The 17,487-nt window shown below is 44.6% G+C and overlaps 1 protein-coding gene across 2 annotated transcripts in view; it reads right to left on the minus strand.

Moving 5' to 3' along the window:
- Positions 1 to 17,157, minus strand: part of LOC307043161 (uncharacterized protein) — a 32,411-nt gene extending 15,254 nt beyond the window's left edge. For both annotated transcript variants that reach the window (XM_079687444.1, XM_079687443.1), the window contains exons 1-2: positions 17,044 to 17,157; positions 4,615 to 4,751 (exon numbers count right to left, since the gene is read on the minus strand). In XM_079687444.1, coding sequence (XP_079543570.1) covers positions 4,615 to 4,749 — 135 coding nt within the window. In that variant the 5' untranslated portion in view covers positions 4,750 to 4,751; positions 17,044 to 17,157. The remainder of the gene's footprint in view (positions 1 to 4,614; positions 4,752 to 17,043) is intronic.
- Positions 17,158 to 17,487: the final 330 nt, after the last annotated feature.

Consider the following 17,487-nt stretch of genomic DNA (forward strand, 5'->3'; position numbering starts at 1 on the left):
TTAATGACAGGATCAATCTTCTTCACATGTGGGCTTCTACACCAGACTGGGGCACAATATTCGGCAGCAGAGAACACCAGGGCTTGTGTGGATATTCGTAGCGTCCTGGCGGAGTCACCCCAGGTTGTACCAGCGAGGCGGCGGATAAGCGAGACCCTTGCTGTCACTTTGGCTCTCACTTCTTCCAGGTGTTGTTTATAGGACAATGTCCTGTCCAGCCGAACACCGAGGTACTTGGGGGCTAGTTGGTGCTCCAAACGTTTGTTGTCAATGGACACCGATAGTTCCCTTTTTGCCTCTCTGTTGCACAGGTGGTATGCGGCCGACACAGTCTTCCCAGTACTGAGCTGCAGACGCCACATGCGCATGTAGGCAGCCAAGATGCCCATGTCCTGGTTGAGACCCTGTTCCACCGCTGACCATGTTGGTTGACGCAGCATGATGGCCAGATCATCCGCGTAACCATATTTACTGGATGTTATCTCCGGGAGGTCGTGGATATAGATGTTAAACAGCAGTGGTGAGAGGACAGACCCCTGTGGCACCCCGTTCCTCAATCTTCTCAGTCTGCTTCGCTGGCCATCGCTGGTCCGCAGGATGAAGCTGCGGTTGGACAGCATCTCCATTAGGAACTTCACCATATGCCGGTCTGGGATTGTCCTCAGCAGCTTCAAGTGAAGTCCACGGTGCCAGACGGTGTCATATGCGGCCGTTAGGTCGAGCAACACTACCCCAGCTTTGTCTTTGGCCTGAAAGCTGTCCTCGATGTCCTGGGTGAGCAGGGTTACTTGATCTACTGTTGATCTGCCCCGCCGGAAACCAGCCTGTTCCCTTGGAAGCTGTGGGTCTACTACTGGCTCTATGCGGCTGAGGATCATCCTCTCCAGAATCTTTAATGGGACGCAGAGCAGCGAGATGGGTCTGTAGGCCTTGGGGTCTTCCGCAGTTTTGCCTGGTTTCAGCAGAGCGATAACAGCAGCACGGCGCCAGGTCTTCGGCAGTTTGGACCTCTGGAAGCAGGATGTAAAAAAGGAGCAGAGCCAGGCAGATGTTGTCTCACTCTGGTGGGTCATGAACTCCGGATGGATATTATCATGCCCCGGGGACTTGCCTTGCCTAAGGTTGCTAATGGCCGCCCTAAGTTCAGCTGTTGTAAATTCCCCGGAGATGTCAGCATCGACACTGGGTGCCCTAGAGATGGAAGATACCTCGCGCAGCGTAAAGCGGGCGAAGTTCTTGTCTGCACCTTGGAATTGGCTGTTCATCAGGAGCTGGGCTGCAATGGCATCTGCTATCACAGGGCACTTTGGGGGTGTTGTTTTCCTGCCAGTGAGCTGGTTAATAATCTGCCACGCCTTACGGCTGGAATGGGTGAAATCGATTGACTCAACAATTTCAGTCCATCTGGCCCTTCGGGTGGCGTCCAGCTTGTGGAGTAGTGCCGTTGCAGTCGTGTCCACATCCTCCCTTGAGCCAGCCTGCTGATGTTCGCGCAGGAGGTGGTTGCACTCTTCGTCCCAGCCCGGGATGTAGCTCTCATTGTAGCCGCGAGGGATTGTTTTCTTTGCTGCACTTAGAAGCACTTCGCAGAAGGCTGCATATGCTGAGTCCACATCAGTGATGTCTGGGTCCGGGAGGCTGGCTGATGTTCTCTCTGTCTCCGCGGTGAATGCCTGCCAGTTGGCCTTCCGGAAGTTCCACCTACGGGCAGGTTTACCTTCTACCGGCTGCACCAGTGAGGGGGCTTTGATGACAGACGGTCGGTGGTGTGACCGGGGGAACCTATCGATAACCTGTCTCTCTGGAATTGGGTCACTGTTGTGGCATACAGCAAATGCGAGGTCTGGGTTGGTGAAGGTGTTCCATCTTGAAGAGTGGAAACTTGGTGGCTCTTTAGGGTCGAACAAGAGCTGGGCATTGGCGTTGGAGGCCCACTCACACAGCGTCTCTCCGTCTGGTGTCGTGTGGAAGTATCCCCAGTCAGTGTGCTGGCAGTTAAAGTCCCCTGCATAGATGGCAGGTGCCTGGACAAGCGGGAGGGCCGACACGGTCAGTGTAGATGGTGGAGGCTTGTACACATTTACGACAGATGTTGCCTGTATCCTGGTGGACAGCCATTCAACGCTGGCATTTGGTGGAGATTGGCCAGTGGCTATCCACCCAAGATCAGACCTCACAAAAGTCGCAATACCGTGATGTCTGCTGAGGATGGAACCAGCGAGGTGGAACCCGGGCAGCCTTAGGGTGTCTTCAGCCATACAGTGGGTTTCCTGTAGGAGGACGGCTGCAACCTTGTGGGAGTCGGCGAGGTGACGTATGATCTCGAGTTTGGCGTTGGTGAGGCCCTCGACGTTTAGCTGGAACACTGCCAGACCTTGGTGGTCGACCGTCGGGATGGATACCCGTCCTGGCGTGGACTTGCATCCCCCCGACCTTTTACGCCTTGGTCTGCCAGGTTGACGATGATTGGGTGGCGACATTGGTTTCACGAGCTGGTCTTTCACCATCTCTCGTTACTTGCAGGGGAGGCCGCGTGGAGGCTGTCGTCTTCTCCCCTCACAACGACATGCTGACTGTAGTGGGGTTTGAACCTGTGGCCCCCTGATCCCAACACCAAGGCTCTATCCACTGCACCACAAGCCTCCCTAGCACATTTTAACATTATTATATGCTGACCTTTAACCTTTGTGTGCTGTTTGGGTCTGTGGGACCCGTTTCCAGTGTTTACTAAAAGAACATGTATTCAATTTAATTATCTTAACCTGCTTTATTTGGGGGCGGACCTCACCTCCTCTAGGGGGGTCCGGGGGCATGCTCCCCCGGAAAGATTTATTTTTAAATGTTGAAGTTAAATGCATCAATCTGGTGCACTTTGAGCACAACATGAATGTATGGATACAGCTCTCAACACTCAGATGAAAGGGAGCTTTATACTTTTCAATAATCCAAACATCTTTAGAATATGATCACAACCAATAACAAATCATTTAAACTTGTTTATTCTTATCTTATGTTACCAAGTTAGCATTCTTTCTTTCTATTTATGCATATTTTACTAATCACTTTTTACTGTCCTATAGTACGCATTGGAATGATTTCTGACTTTATTTATATTAAATAGATAATGGTGTGTTCTCCCTAGCTCTCTCGCTCTCTCTCTCTATCTCTCTCTCTCGCTCGCTCTCTCTCTCTCTGTCTCGCTCGCTCTCTCTCGCTCTCTCTCTCTGTCTCGCTCGCTCTCTCTCTCTCTCTCTCTCTCTGTCTCACTTGCTATCTCTTTGTCTCGCTCGCTCTCTCTCTCTCTCGCTCTCTCTCTCTGTCTCGCTCGCTCTCTCTCTGTCTCGCTCGCTCTCTCTCTCTCTCTGTCTCACTCACTCTCTCTCTCTCTCTGTCTCACTCGCTCTCTCTCTGTCTTGCTCTCTCTCTCTCTCTCTCTCTCTGTCTCGCTCTCTGTCTCATTCGCTCTCTCTCTGTCTCGCTCTCTCTCTCTCTGTCTCACTCGCTCTCTCTCTGTCTCGCTCGCTCTCTCTCTCTCTGTCTCGCTCTCTCTCTCTGTCTCGCTCGCTCTCTCTCTCTCTCTGTCTCACTCGCTCTGTCTCGCTCGCTCTCTTTGTCTCGCTCTCTCTCTCTCTCTGTCTCGCTCTCTCTCTCTCTCTCTCACTGTCTCACTGTCTCACTCTCTCTCTCTCTCTCTCTCTCTCACTGTCTCACTCACTCTCTCTCTCTCTCTCTCTCTCTCTCTCTCGCTCGCTCACAGAGGCTGTGTGCTCCTCCGTGGCGATGACGGATTGCGTTAAAAAACAATAATAAACATATTTGTAAAGTGGGGGGACACAAACAGGATTTCTAAAAGTGCGGCGGACATGTCCCCCCTGTCCCCAGTGGAAATTACGCCATGCGTGTGTGTGCGTCAAGTGCAATAAATAAATATGGAAGTTGCAACACACACACAGAGTAAAGCTCTGCCCCTCATGTGCTGTATAGACTGGCGTGACTAGGCTGTTCAATGGGGCTGATGTGTTGTGTAGATCTGACAGAAGGAAAGGTCACACTCCTTATGAAGTGGTGAGGTGCCGCTCCACATTGCTTTTCTTCCCGACTGCAACGCTGGTCCCGCAAATCAAGCAAGAACGTGATTGGTCGATATTCATTGTGGGGGGAGGAGGGGTGTTAGATAGATATAGAGTTGTTGTAAGTAGATAGAGTTCGCTATGATTTAGGTTTTGTTTATGCATAGGGTAGATTCTTTTAATTACATTTCCTTTTTTGTTTTGTGTATTTTTTACATTTTGGATTCGCTTGGCAAGCTATTTTTAGAACATGCCCCGCGGGCGACTCACGTTGCCCCCGCGGGCACCGTGTTGACTACCCCTGATATAGTGTCATCATCATCATTTATTACTTGATTATAAATATTTTGTTACAATCTAAATCTGTAAAGTAGCTAGTAACTTGAAGTCGATTGGAGTAGCCTAAAATAAAAATACTTCAGTACAAGTGCCTCTAATACTTCAATACGTGACTAAATGTACTTTGTCCCTGTCCATCAGAAAACCATCCCCCCTTACTGAGGAGACGTGTGTTTGACTGGTCCAGTCAGGAGGCAGTGTTTACCTGGGTGGAGTCAGAGAGGCGGAGCTGGTCAGGACAGTCAGGGTCGCTGTAGAGGAGGCTGTTCATGTAGGCGTGGGCCGACCGCTCCACCTCTGATTGGCTGACACCAGCCAGGAGATCCACAGGGAACTTCATCCCTACAACACACAACACAATATACACACGAGTGAGAAGAGCTGCTTAAAAGGCTGCAAAAGTAGAACAGGAAGTTGTTAAACTTATCTCATCATTGTTAAAAAGAAGGGGAAATGGTCATTCTTCAATTTTATGTTGCCTAAAATCTGATAGGGATTGAAGGAAGTCTTTGAATAAAACAGGAAAACACTAGTATGATCTTCAACTTTGAAGTGGAAGATGAGGAGAGATGATAGCCTGTGTGTTGAAGTGTAATTGTATCACTGTATATATATATATATATATATATATATCAATAATATGTAAACATTTGAAATGTATGTTAATTACTTTGTATTTCGATGCTTTGGCAACATTGTTTCGTTCAACTTTCATGCCAATAAAGCCCCTTTGAATTTGAATTTGATATCATACTTAATCTATCTAGAAAAATCTGTGGCAGAAAGGAAGGAAGTTAAACTACCAATTCTGGTGTGTGTACTTGAGTGATAAGGCAATAATGAAAAGTTATTGTTGATTTCTCTCGTCAAAGTACTACTAACAACAACAGCTCACGATTATGTTATTTCATACATATAATTGTAAAATAATTTCCAAAAACACCTGTTGGCCTTAGTTTTGATCAAACGTTGCTCAAACAGGACATATTTCTCCGTCAGACATTTCCACAGTATCATGTGTAATAAAGCAGTGCTTGTTATAACTCGTAACTGATTGCTTCCTTATGCAGTCATTAACGATTTTTCTAAATCATCACCAGACCTTTATTAGAAATGATCGAACTAAATCTCTACTCACATTGGTGTCCTTATACCAGATACACTGACAAAACGGGAACGTTGACTTTAATTAAGTACAACCTCAGTGTAACATCACATCCCTCCCGACCCCTGCACATGCCTCTGAGCCAGCAGGAGTCATGCACCTGAACTTAACCTGCCACAACTAATGCGGATAATCCTCAGTGACCTCATGCTCATTAACTGAGACTCACTTTCAAAATATAGCTTTAGTTAGAATAAGAATCCAACTTTAGTTTCTACTTACTAGTTATTATGACTAGACTGTTTGATTCATTAAGATTGACTGACAAAGAATGGAGATAACGTTGCTAATATGCAGAGTTTGTAACTTGAGAAAAATAATTATTCCGTTACTATTACTAGTAACCCGTAAAAGAATGTTATCAGTAACCTTATCTTAGTATCAAAATATAAAAGTAGTGTAACGTGAATCAGTTTTGTGACTTTTGGATTACCTTGTTATCAAATGCAATGCAAATAAATAAAATACAACAATAACAAGGTTTTAACTTAGGTGAATTGAAAATAAGAAAACCAAGATACTTAGCATCAAACATGATTTTACGTATACGAAAAGCTGCCTTTCACTCAGCATATTCTAGTCTACACACTGAAACACATGAGCACATACTACAGCTTAAAAAAGCAGAAATAGAATGTAAGCTGACAGAAAATGCTCCGTTTTAGTACAACTGAAAGGTAATAGTTACCTTTTTTTGTATCGTGATAACATAATCCCGTATTGTGATCAATTACTCCCCAAGCCTATGTCAAGTAGAGTCAATGTGTCGTGCCTGTGCTGTGTTCAATGCATCTGCACTGTCTGAGTATTTGCCAATCAGCGTGCTCCAACAAGTCATTAAATACTTATTGTGCAATTAAACACTTTGAAGGTGGTTTAAGTATTTAGGGCAGGGATGGGCAACTTTGATGGTGGCGGGGGCCACATAATGTATGTACTGGCCACCAGGGGGCCACAGATTCACTTGGAACACACACACACACACAACTTCCATGTATTGTATGTAATTATTAACAAATATACTAACTCTAACATCTTCATTGACATTTTACAATCTTTCAGGGAACATCCTCTAATAAGCTCCCTCTCTCTCCAAGTGAGGTTCTTACCCTCATTATCTCTGCCCGTCCTACTACCTGTTCTCTGGACCCTATCCCCTCAAACCTCCTTCAGACTATCGCTCCTGATATTCTACCGTTTCTCACCCATTTCATCAACACTTCTCTAACTTCTGGTCACTTTCCAAACAGTCTCAAGGAGGCAAGAGTAAACCCTCTCCTAAAGAAACCCACTCTCAACCCGTCTGATGTTATAAACTACAGGCCTGTCTCTCTCCTCCCGTTCCTGTCTAAAACACTTGAACACGTTGTCTTTAAACAACTCTCCTGTTATCTCCATCAGAACAACCTTCTGGATCCGCACCAGTCTGGTTTCAAGGCAGGTCACTCAACAGAAACTGATCTCCTTGCTGTCTCTGAGGAACTGCACACGGCTAAAGCAGCCTCCCTCTCCTCTGTCATCATCCTTCTGGACCTGTCTGCTGCATTCGACACGGTGAACCATCAGATCCTCCTTCGCACTCTCCAAGAACTTGGAGTTTCAGGCACTGCACTTTCCCTCCTCACCTCATACCTCAAAGACCGCACCTACAGGGTTACTTGGAGAGGGTCCGAGTCCGACCCTTGTCAATTAACTACAGGGGTCCCTCAGGGCTCTGTTCTTGGTCCCCTCCTCTTCTCCTTGTACACAAACTCGCTCGGGTCTGTCATTACCCCCATGGTTTTTCATACCACTGCTACGCTGACGACACCCAACTAATTCTGTCCTTTCCTCGCTCAGAGACCCAGGTCGTCGCACGCATCTCTGCTTGCCTAGCAGACATCTCTCGGTGGATGTCTGCTCATCACCTCAAGCTCAACCTTGACAAGACTGAACTGCTTTTCCTTCCGGGAAAAGATTGTCCCACTCTTGACCTAACAATCAACATTGGCACCTCTGTTGTTTCCCCGACTCAGACTGCGAGGAATCTGGGTGTGATCCTAGATAACAAACTGTTCTTCACTGCAAACATTGCTGCTACAACCCGCTGCTGCAGATACACGCTTTACAACATCAGGAGGATACGTCCCCAGCCCTGACCCGGAAATCAGCGCAGGTTCTGGTCCAGGCTCTCGTCATCTCACGCCAAGAATACTGCAACTCCCTCCTGGCTGGTCGACCTGCATGTGCCATCCGACCTCTGCAGCTCATCCAGAATGCAGCGGCTCGTCTGGTCTTCAACCTTCCAAAATTCTCCCACACCACGCCGCTCCTCCGCTCCCTTCACTGGCTTCCGGTAACTGCTAGAATCCACTTCAAGACACTGCTACTTGCGTACCATGCTGAAAATGGATCTGGCCCTTCCTAAATCCAGGACATGGTTGACCCGTACACCCCAGCACGTGCACTCCGCTCTGCATCAGCCAAACAGCTCGCTGCACCCGCACAGCGAGGGGGACCCAAGTTCCCATCAGCAAAAACTCGTGGGTTTGCTATCCTGGCTCCAAAATGGTGGAATGAGCTCCCAATTGAAATCAGGACAGCAGAAAGCTTACACATCTTCCGGCGCAGACTGAAAACTCATCTCTTTAGACTCCACTTCGAGCGATTGAATTACTAACAAAGCACTTATATACTAATAAAGGGCTGGCTTATCTAAAGCCAGTTGAGTAGCACTTGAAATGTTTGGCTCTATGAAACCTGATGTACTTATATGATTCTGTTTTCTTCAAGGTTGTATCTTCCTGGTCGAATGCACTTATTGTAAGTTGCTTTGGATAAAAGCGTCAGCTAAATGCAATGTAATGTAATGTAATGTAAACAAATATCAGTTCACAGAAATGTTATTTAATTTTTACAAGTGGCATGTTTGTATTGAACAGGTTATTTAACAGTGGAAAAAAACTATTTTAAACTATTGGAATGCACAGAAAATGTGTGTGCATTGAGATTAACCATTAAGATGACATAAACATGAAGTCATGAACACTACCCCGAACATTAGTTGTCTGACTTGAACCTAAGACACTTGTAGCCAGTCTCTGCATTCCCCTTATTCCACAATAAGGGGAATGTCAACACAGACACCTGTCAGCCCGCACTCTGCTGTTCCTCAGCGCCGCTCCCCCTCCCTCCCGCTGAAATTCTGAATGAAAAGCGTATAGTAATCATATATAACACGGCAGGGTCCGTGACAGTTTGTTTTCATCGGATTTCAAATAAACAAAGTCTTGGTTTTTAGAATATTAAACTTTTTTCGCCAAATTCAGATGATAAATACAACTTTGAAGCTTGTAAAGGCATAATTACAAGCGGTAACTTAACATCAGAGCAGGCATAACAACAGACGGTGTTTCTTGTGAGTGTTTCCCCGGGAAACAAACACAATAAACACAAACGCGTCACAGATTATTTTGCGGTATTTGGCTGCCAAACGAGTCTAGTGGATGTACTACATGTAAAACAATTAAAAATAAAAAATACATTTAAATTAATTACGTTGTTTATAAATTAATCTGAGGGCCGCAAAAATAAGAGGTGGGGGCCGTCATTTGCCCGTCCCTGATTTAGGGTATAAAATCAAACCCGTGAGATCTTTTGCATAGATCGCTAACTGTTATATAGCTTGATTCCTTTGTTGATCATTTTACATGAATTTGGATTTGAAGTGTTTCAAGGGGGCTTAATGAATACAGCAAATACATATTTCAGAGTATAAACTGTTTGACCCTCAGAGTTAGACAGACAGCTATACATGTGACACCACTAATCCACTCATAATGAATGATGTGTAAAAAGCAAAGACAAAACCAGCCTGACTGCTTCCACAAACGCACGCACGCACGCACGCACGCACGCACGCACGCACGCACGCACACACACACACACACACACACACACACACACTTTGCATCCATTACTGCAGGGTAGTTTGGAGTTATGCAATACTATCATGCTGTAGTGTAGTCAGAAGCAAAGAGGGTAAACAACTGTGATAGCTTCAGGGGGTCGCAGGGTGGAGCTGGGGGAACATACCATTATTTAACACACACACACACACACACACACACACACACACACACACACACACACACACACACACACACACACCACAACCAGGCTCCAACAGCTGTCTGCAGACACAGACATGAACACAGAGTCTCATTCAAACTTTCCCTCCATGTTGAACACATGTTCATTGTTGTAGGACGAGCACTGGGTTGCGTGTGTCAGCAGTAAAGTGAATTGTAGATTTTAATTGAAACTAACACATCACATTTTTTGGGCCTTAGTCCACTCAAACTGTTTATGTACAACTCAAAAATAACATAATGATTTAGCGCGAGCTCTCTGCAGAACGAGTATTCTCAGCATGTAAACTGAGACGGGGGCATTGTCAATACCCACACATGTCTCTCAACAACATCTACAGAACCTAAACGCAACACCTCACCAATCTCACTCAGAGAGCTTGCGAGAATGGACCCATTATTCAACCCCAAAGTACAAATATAAAGTTAGCAAAATAACATATTCCTTTCAACAAACATATAGGGTGCTCAATACAATTAGCATCCATTCCGACACATTAACATCCCCCTGTACTGTCACCCTCACACACTGTCATCTTTAGCATGACCAGCCAAGCAGAAGGTCCAGTGTGTGTGGGATTGTTTGAATACCACTGAATCATCCATAGGCCTCTGTTCTGATCTGTCCTGATATCCATACAGAGAACAGGAGTTGGCTATGAACTTTGAAATGCACACTGATGTGTGAATATGTGATTCTAATTTATACATCATTTTATTTGTGGGAGAGAAACACAGGGATGTTAGCCTTTGAAGACTATTGACATGCCCCTTTAAAGGTGTGCAGTTGAGACCAAATGACGGTAGAGTTTGTAAGAAGGCTGTATTCTACGATCTACTTTATGTGCCCAGTCAGTGTAGCTGCTGGTGCCATCCCATCACAAGATGATCTGCAGTTCATTTTTTGGGATCATCGATGTATGAAGAAACACTTTTTGAGTATTGTTCCCGTTTTGCTGGAACAGCTGCAACAGTGACTAAACAAATCTTTATACTGGCAAATACAAATAAAGGCAACAAGGATGGATATGAAACGTTAACCCAAAGATTGATGTGATTTGAATTGGCACACACACATAACTTAATTGAACAGCTAACAATAAGGTGCTAGTTTTAAGCTTGCCACATTGAGACATTATGGGACATAAATGCAAGCTGTTTTAAAATGTTTCATTTTATATATGTGAAGGAGTAGCCAAATGTATTTAATAAAATCCAACAGAGGCCACATGTACACACCAGTACATCCAGTATGTATGCTACCTTGCTGTGCCTACTGACACACACACAAAAACACACTGTCACTGTGCATCCCCGGCCAAGCAGAAAGTCCAGTCTCTGTGTGTTGTGTGTGTGTGTGTGTGTGTGTGTGTGTGTGTGTGTGTGTGTGTGTGTGTGTGTGTGTGTGTGTGTGTGTGTGTGTGTGTGTGTGTGTGTGTGTGTGTGTGTGTGTGTGTGTGTGTGTGTGTGTGTGTGTGTGTGTGTGTGTGTGTGTGTGTGTGTGTGTGTGTGTGGATGCTGAAAGCAGGCCCAGTGCTCCCTCAGGCAAGGAAGAGGACAATACCAAGAATGTACCCATAACCCAGATTGTATAATAACAATTTCTACAGTGGGCAACACGCCCAACACTATCAAGATGTTAGGTAGAAACCATAAAGCTGGTCAATGTATGGTTAAAGTGCTAAATTATTATGTTACTCACTATGATAGCATATACATTGGGGCAAAAAAGTATTTAGTCAGCCACCAATTGTGCAGGTTCTCCAACTTAAAAAGATGAGAGAGGCCTGTAATTTTCATCCTAGGTACACTTCAACTATGAGAGACAAAATGAGAAAAAAGTGATGTTTTGGGGCTGTCGCTGGGCAACACGGACTTTCAACTCCCTCCAAAGATTTTATATGGGGTTGAGATCTGGAGACTGGCTAGGCCACTCCAGGACCTTGAAATGCTTATTACGAAGCCACTCCTTCGTTGCCCGGGCGGTGTGTTTGGGATCATTGTCATGCTGAAAGACCCAGCCACGTTTCATCTTCAATGCCCTTGCTGATGGAAGGAGGTTGTCACTCAAAATCTCAAGATACATGGCCCCATTCATTCTTTCCTTTACACGGATCAGTCGTCCTGGTCCCTTTGCAGAAAAACAGCCCCAAAGCATGATGTTTCCACCCCCATGTTTCACAGTAGGTATGGTGTTCTTTGGATGCAACTCAGCATTCTTTCTCTTCCAAACACGCCTAGTTGAGTTTTTACCAAAAAGTTCTATTTTGGTTTCATCTGACCATATGACATTCTCCCAATCCTCTTCTGGATCATCTAAATGCTCTCTATCAAACTTTAGACGGGCCTGGACTAGGGGTTTCACAACTACCAATATTTACTAGTCGACTAGTTTTTCAAAATAGTTGTCGACTAGTCGACTAGTCGTTACGTCATAATAGAGACACACAAAGAGAGGTTTACAACTGTATTTTCTATTGGAACTCATACAGTAACATTAAACACTGCATTTTAATTTGTGTTACATGGCTGAGTAAATAACAAACACTGGACTCACCAAAATCGACAGCAAAAAACTCTTGTTTACATAAATGCCACGTAAATCCAGTGCGCAACAGCGCATTGCGCAACACTTTATTCGCTGTCCTCCACGATAACGTCCACCTTTCCATATTTTTGGTTTGAACACCAACGCATCGACATGTGAAGGAAGGAGGCTTGACCGCTTTCGGGTGACAGTGTTGCCTGCCAGGGAAAAAACCCTCTCACTCGGGGTGCTTGTGGCTGGAATAGCCAGGTAGCTCCTCGAAAGCGGGGGAAGCGGTGCACGATTTCTGCCCACCACTCCAGTGGATTATCCATTGTGGGGATATGCGGTGTCCGCTGGCAGTAATCCCGTAGCTCATCATCCGCATCACTGTTGACCCGTGTTTTCTTGCTGTTCGTTTTCCTCTGTTCAGTGCTGACGCCGGTCCGTTGCTCACTGGTGCTAGCATTACTGCTAGTGCTAGCTGTCGGCAGCGGGTGTTTCATCTTCAGATGGTTGCGCATAGCAGATGCATTTGTATTGTACTTCAGTACAGCTGTACACAACTGACACTTCACTGTGGAGTTGGTTACATCTTCGTTGAAGTACTGCCATACATAAGAATGTCGGACGTGTTTTGTAGCATTTTGCAGCACCTCGTTTACCTCCATTTTTTTCCACGACTAGTCGACTAGGGCCTACAGCCCCGACTAGTGGTAAAGGTAGTCGACTAGTCGACTAGTCGATTAGTTGGTGAAACCCCTAGCCTGGACATGTACTGGCTTAAGCAGGGGGACACGTCTGGCACTGCAAGATTTGAGTCCCTGGCGGCGTAGTGTGTTACTGATGGTAGCCTTTGTTACTTTGGTCCCAGCTCTCTGCAGGTCATTGACTAGGTCCCCCCGTGTGGTTCTGGGATTTTTGCTCACCGTTCTTGTGATCCTTTTGACCCCACGTGGTGAGATCTTGCGTGGAGCCCCAGATCGAGTGAGATTATCAGTGGTCTTGTATGTCTTCCATTTTCTAATAATTGCTCCCACAGTTGATTTCTTCACACCAGGCTGCTTACCTATTGCATATTCAGTCTTCCCAGCCTGGTGCAGGTCTACAATTTTGTTTCTGGTGTCCTTTGACAGCTCTTTGGTCTTGGCCATAGTGGAGTTTGGAGTGTGACTGAGGTTGTGGACAGGTGTCTTATATACTGACAACAAGTTCAAACAGGTGCCATTAATACAGTTAACAAGTGGAGGACAGAGGAGGCTCTTAAAGAAGAAGTTACACGTCTGTGAGAGCCAGAAATCTTGTTTGTTTGTAGATGACCAAATACTAACTGCAATATACTGAAATCCAATGGAAAAAGTCCCATTGCCTTTGTTGAGGGATCCCTTGCGATCAGGGCTCTCGACTAACTTTTTTCACCATCCTCCCGGAACCATCCCGAAATACAATCTAAGCCATCCCGAAATTAATGTGGACCGTCCCGAATTTAAAATATTAGTTTTTCAACATTATCATTAGTTAAAATCATTCAAAGTGACCTTTAACATAAATAAAACATAATACAAATCATTAGATAATAATTCATCAACCTTTTTCTATTTGAGTAAATCAGTCAATCACATGAACAAAGGCCAAATATATTTAAACAAACACACAAACGAGAAAATTACTCTAATATTGAATCAAATCAAGTCCCATCCAATTAACAAAATAATCCAACACTCTGTCCTGAAGACAGAACCCAGAGTAACCACTAACCAGGATGACAGTCTGTAACACAGTCAGGAGACCTTTACAAACTGCCCCGCCCCCTCGCACACAGACGGGAGAGAGATCTCGTCTGGATTGGAAAGCTCGAAAATACATCACGCATGTTGTAGTCTTATTGCATATTAGAAACGGAGCTGGCTAAACTAAAACTGCGATATAATGTTTATGTAGCAATAATACATATGACATATATTTTTTAAATGTCTCCAGTACCGATAAAAAGTCAGATACCGTCGGAGCTTAACGTTACCACTGTCTTTAATAATTCCTGCCCGGGCAGAGCCCGTTTAATACCGGGGCTCGGCACCCATCCATACATGGGGAGAGGCGCAGCATATTGCTAAGGACTAAATACGATGGAGGGTTCTCCTCTCAGCCTTATTACCCATAGGGGATGAAGAGGAGTAAGTAAATAAAGAGGCCGGCGCTCCAGGGTCTGGTTCTGCTGTGCGTTTTTGTGATGTAACGGTAAAACATTTCAGAATTCCTCCACGGGATGCCATTGTCATTGTACATCACTCAACCCGCGAAATACACACACTCAGTACATAGCTAGACCCGCGAATTTGCGGGCCAGGAATTCGCGGGCACAGCTGAAGCTAACTACTGTGTGTGTGTGTGTGTATTTCGCGGGTTGCTAAATGTTTTGTGCGTGTGTGTTTATGTTGACAAGGAGGTTTAATAACTGTGTGCTACACAAAACGTGCAGTCGGTTTAATTTTCATCGCCGTTTGTAGTAGAGTTAGCAGGGTATTTTTATTTTAACTCTCGTCCCAAAATTATTTTGTATCCTTCCCGACACAATTTTTTTCGACAACGGGACATCCTTAAGCTTGAGCCCTGCTTGCGATGCTAATTTCCAGGTCGGCCTAAACAATACGTCATCACTGCAACACTCTATTCCTTTATATAAAATGTAAACCAGTTTCTGTAAAGGCAGGAACTGATCCTCAAATACTGAAAGTATCACATACCATGATTGGCGATGATTGATCACGGATGCAATGGTTAATTTTCCCTCTGGCCCTTTTTGTCATCTGCCCATGTCGGGTGTGCATATAGATTTAAAAAAGATGGACATACATTTCACAAAACAAGACATTAGTTCTAGTGAAAGAACAGATTGGAGTTTCCAAAACATATAAAGTGATTTAAGGCTCATTAGGCGGAGGGACATACCCACTCAATTAGACACAATTCTCAAACAATTCACTGCCTTTGTACAGATTGTAAATCTACACAAACAAAACTCAACTCTTCACTAACATGTGACATAAAGGTTTCACCCTTACTACAGTTAAAGGGGAGGGTATTATCCTAAGAAAGGGGTGTTCATTTCAGTGACTCTTTAACTGTTTTAGTTTTTAGTTTCCTGTTTGCAGAGGGGATTCCTAACTGAGCAGTTTGGCCTTTAACCTGTGCGGCATCAACATCCTTTCTGCTTAGGATACAACTGTGAAAGTAAAAGGTGCACATTGACAAAGGTTCTGAGGCTTTGACACACAGAGACATGGCCGTATCCACCATTGAGGTAAAATCCTTCCGAGGTTTATATAATAAAACTTGTGAAATAACTGCACATAATTAACAGGGTTCTTTGTAGTACTTCCATTTACTGGCGCTGGGGGCAATGCACAACTAAGTAGCCTACATTAAAGCAAACAGAAGAAGACAACATCAATTTATCAACAAACAGCCGCAGTCCGGACTTGTACCCATGGATGTATAATAAGGGAAGGTGAAACAAATACTTTACATTAAGTTATTTTCGTGTTGCTTAAATAATGATGTAATGCTTTTTCCCAGAGTAAAATGCTTTTGTGTGCGCAAACTACAGGTGAACAGCAAACACCAGTGTGATTTTGGTGACAGTACGACTATTTTGGACAAAGTTATAGTGGGGGTGCCAAATCCGGCAGCACCAACACCTGGCCTGCCACATGTGGAAGCCCCTCTTTAGTTTCTCACCTGCTGAGCCCGGAGTAAAATGCTTTTGTGTGCATTCACATTTTTGGGGGGGCCTGCCCCCGAGCTCCCCTAGCTCCCCTAGCATGTTTTGGACCTCGGTATTTAAGAAATCCTGGGTACGGGTCTGCACACAGACACACACATACTCCAAACACAATGTCTGACTCTACACTGTATGGCTCATTCTTCTTCAGTTAATAATATGCACAAAGCAGACTTGCATGTTACAGGCCGGGAGAAATGTGTTGGTAAAACCTTTACATCAGATAGAACTTCAATCACAAGTGCTGAGTGTGCACTTTATCTCATTAACGAACAGCCCGACGAGCATCTAAAACCGCGCGAAACTAAAAAGGGTACAAGGAGTTCCAGAGGACGGTGGTTGTGACTGTGGCGCGCGTGCGTGTATGTGTGTGTTTGTTTGTGTGTGTGTGTTGGTGGTGGTTGTGTACTCTCAGCTCGCAGTGAGTGATGAAGACTCCTCCGTTGCCCCAGCAGCAAATACTTCAGCATCACATTTCAATGAAAATGCAGACTCAACACTCATGCTCCAAGTCTGTGCCATTCTGTTTTTTTTATAAGAGTAAAAACTTTTTAAACATGCAAATAATCAACTTCAGTTGTTACAAATTTCAACAAATACAATTAAAAGGCAACAAAAGCTGTCCAAAATCATGAAGAAAGAATGAATACAAATGTTAAAACATAACTTTTTGACGCCATTATGTTAATTAAGGCTCTGTGCGCAGGTATAGCTTCACGTTCGGATGGAGGAACATTTTGTTCCCGATAAAAAAGGCCGGGATAATGTTCAGTTTTTGTCTGGCAGCTCAGTGCGTGCGGCCGGAGAAACTTCTAGAGCGGTGGCCTGAAGCACTTACATGCAGAGAACTGCTTTAACACGAACTGCTGCTGAATACACTCCATGATGCAGCGTCCTCCTTTCTCTCCTAATTCCATTTACAGCGCACAGAGAATACAAGCACACACACCTCCCTCTCACACTCACACACTCACACACACTCACAGAGACGGGACGAACAGAGCCGAACCGCGGAAAAAACATAAACTCACCTTGATTCTTCACAGGACGCTTTCCTTTCCTAAAAAACTCTCACTGTTTCTCACTGTTGTAAATACACTTGTGGTTTCTTGTGTTGTTAAATGCGAGGAGACGCTCTGCGCATGCTCGGCTCCAACCACCAATCCCGTGCAGCTGCTTTATATAACTACAGAATAATCCAATGTAACCCCAATAATCCTTGAGTGACTTCATCATGACTGCACGTTCACTGATTATGTTTATATATCTGTATAATGAGTGAATATAGTATGTGCTGATAATAACATCTATACAAACTCGGTGTAGACATACTATTTCAAAGACACATTTAAATATGAATTAATTGTTTATAACATATGTAGAATATTTAAATGTTCATTTATTAATAGTTTTTAAAGTCATGCCACTATAAAGCAAATACTGTGACTCAAAGAGACCATTTCAGAGCCAAATCA

Source organism: Notothenia rossii (assembly GCF_949606895.1).
Source record: "Notothenia rossii genome assembly, chromosome: 6".
Taxonomy (NCBI): domain Eukaryota; kingdom Metazoa; phylum Chordata; class Actinopteri; order Perciformes; family Nototheniidae; genus Notothenia; species Notothenia rossii.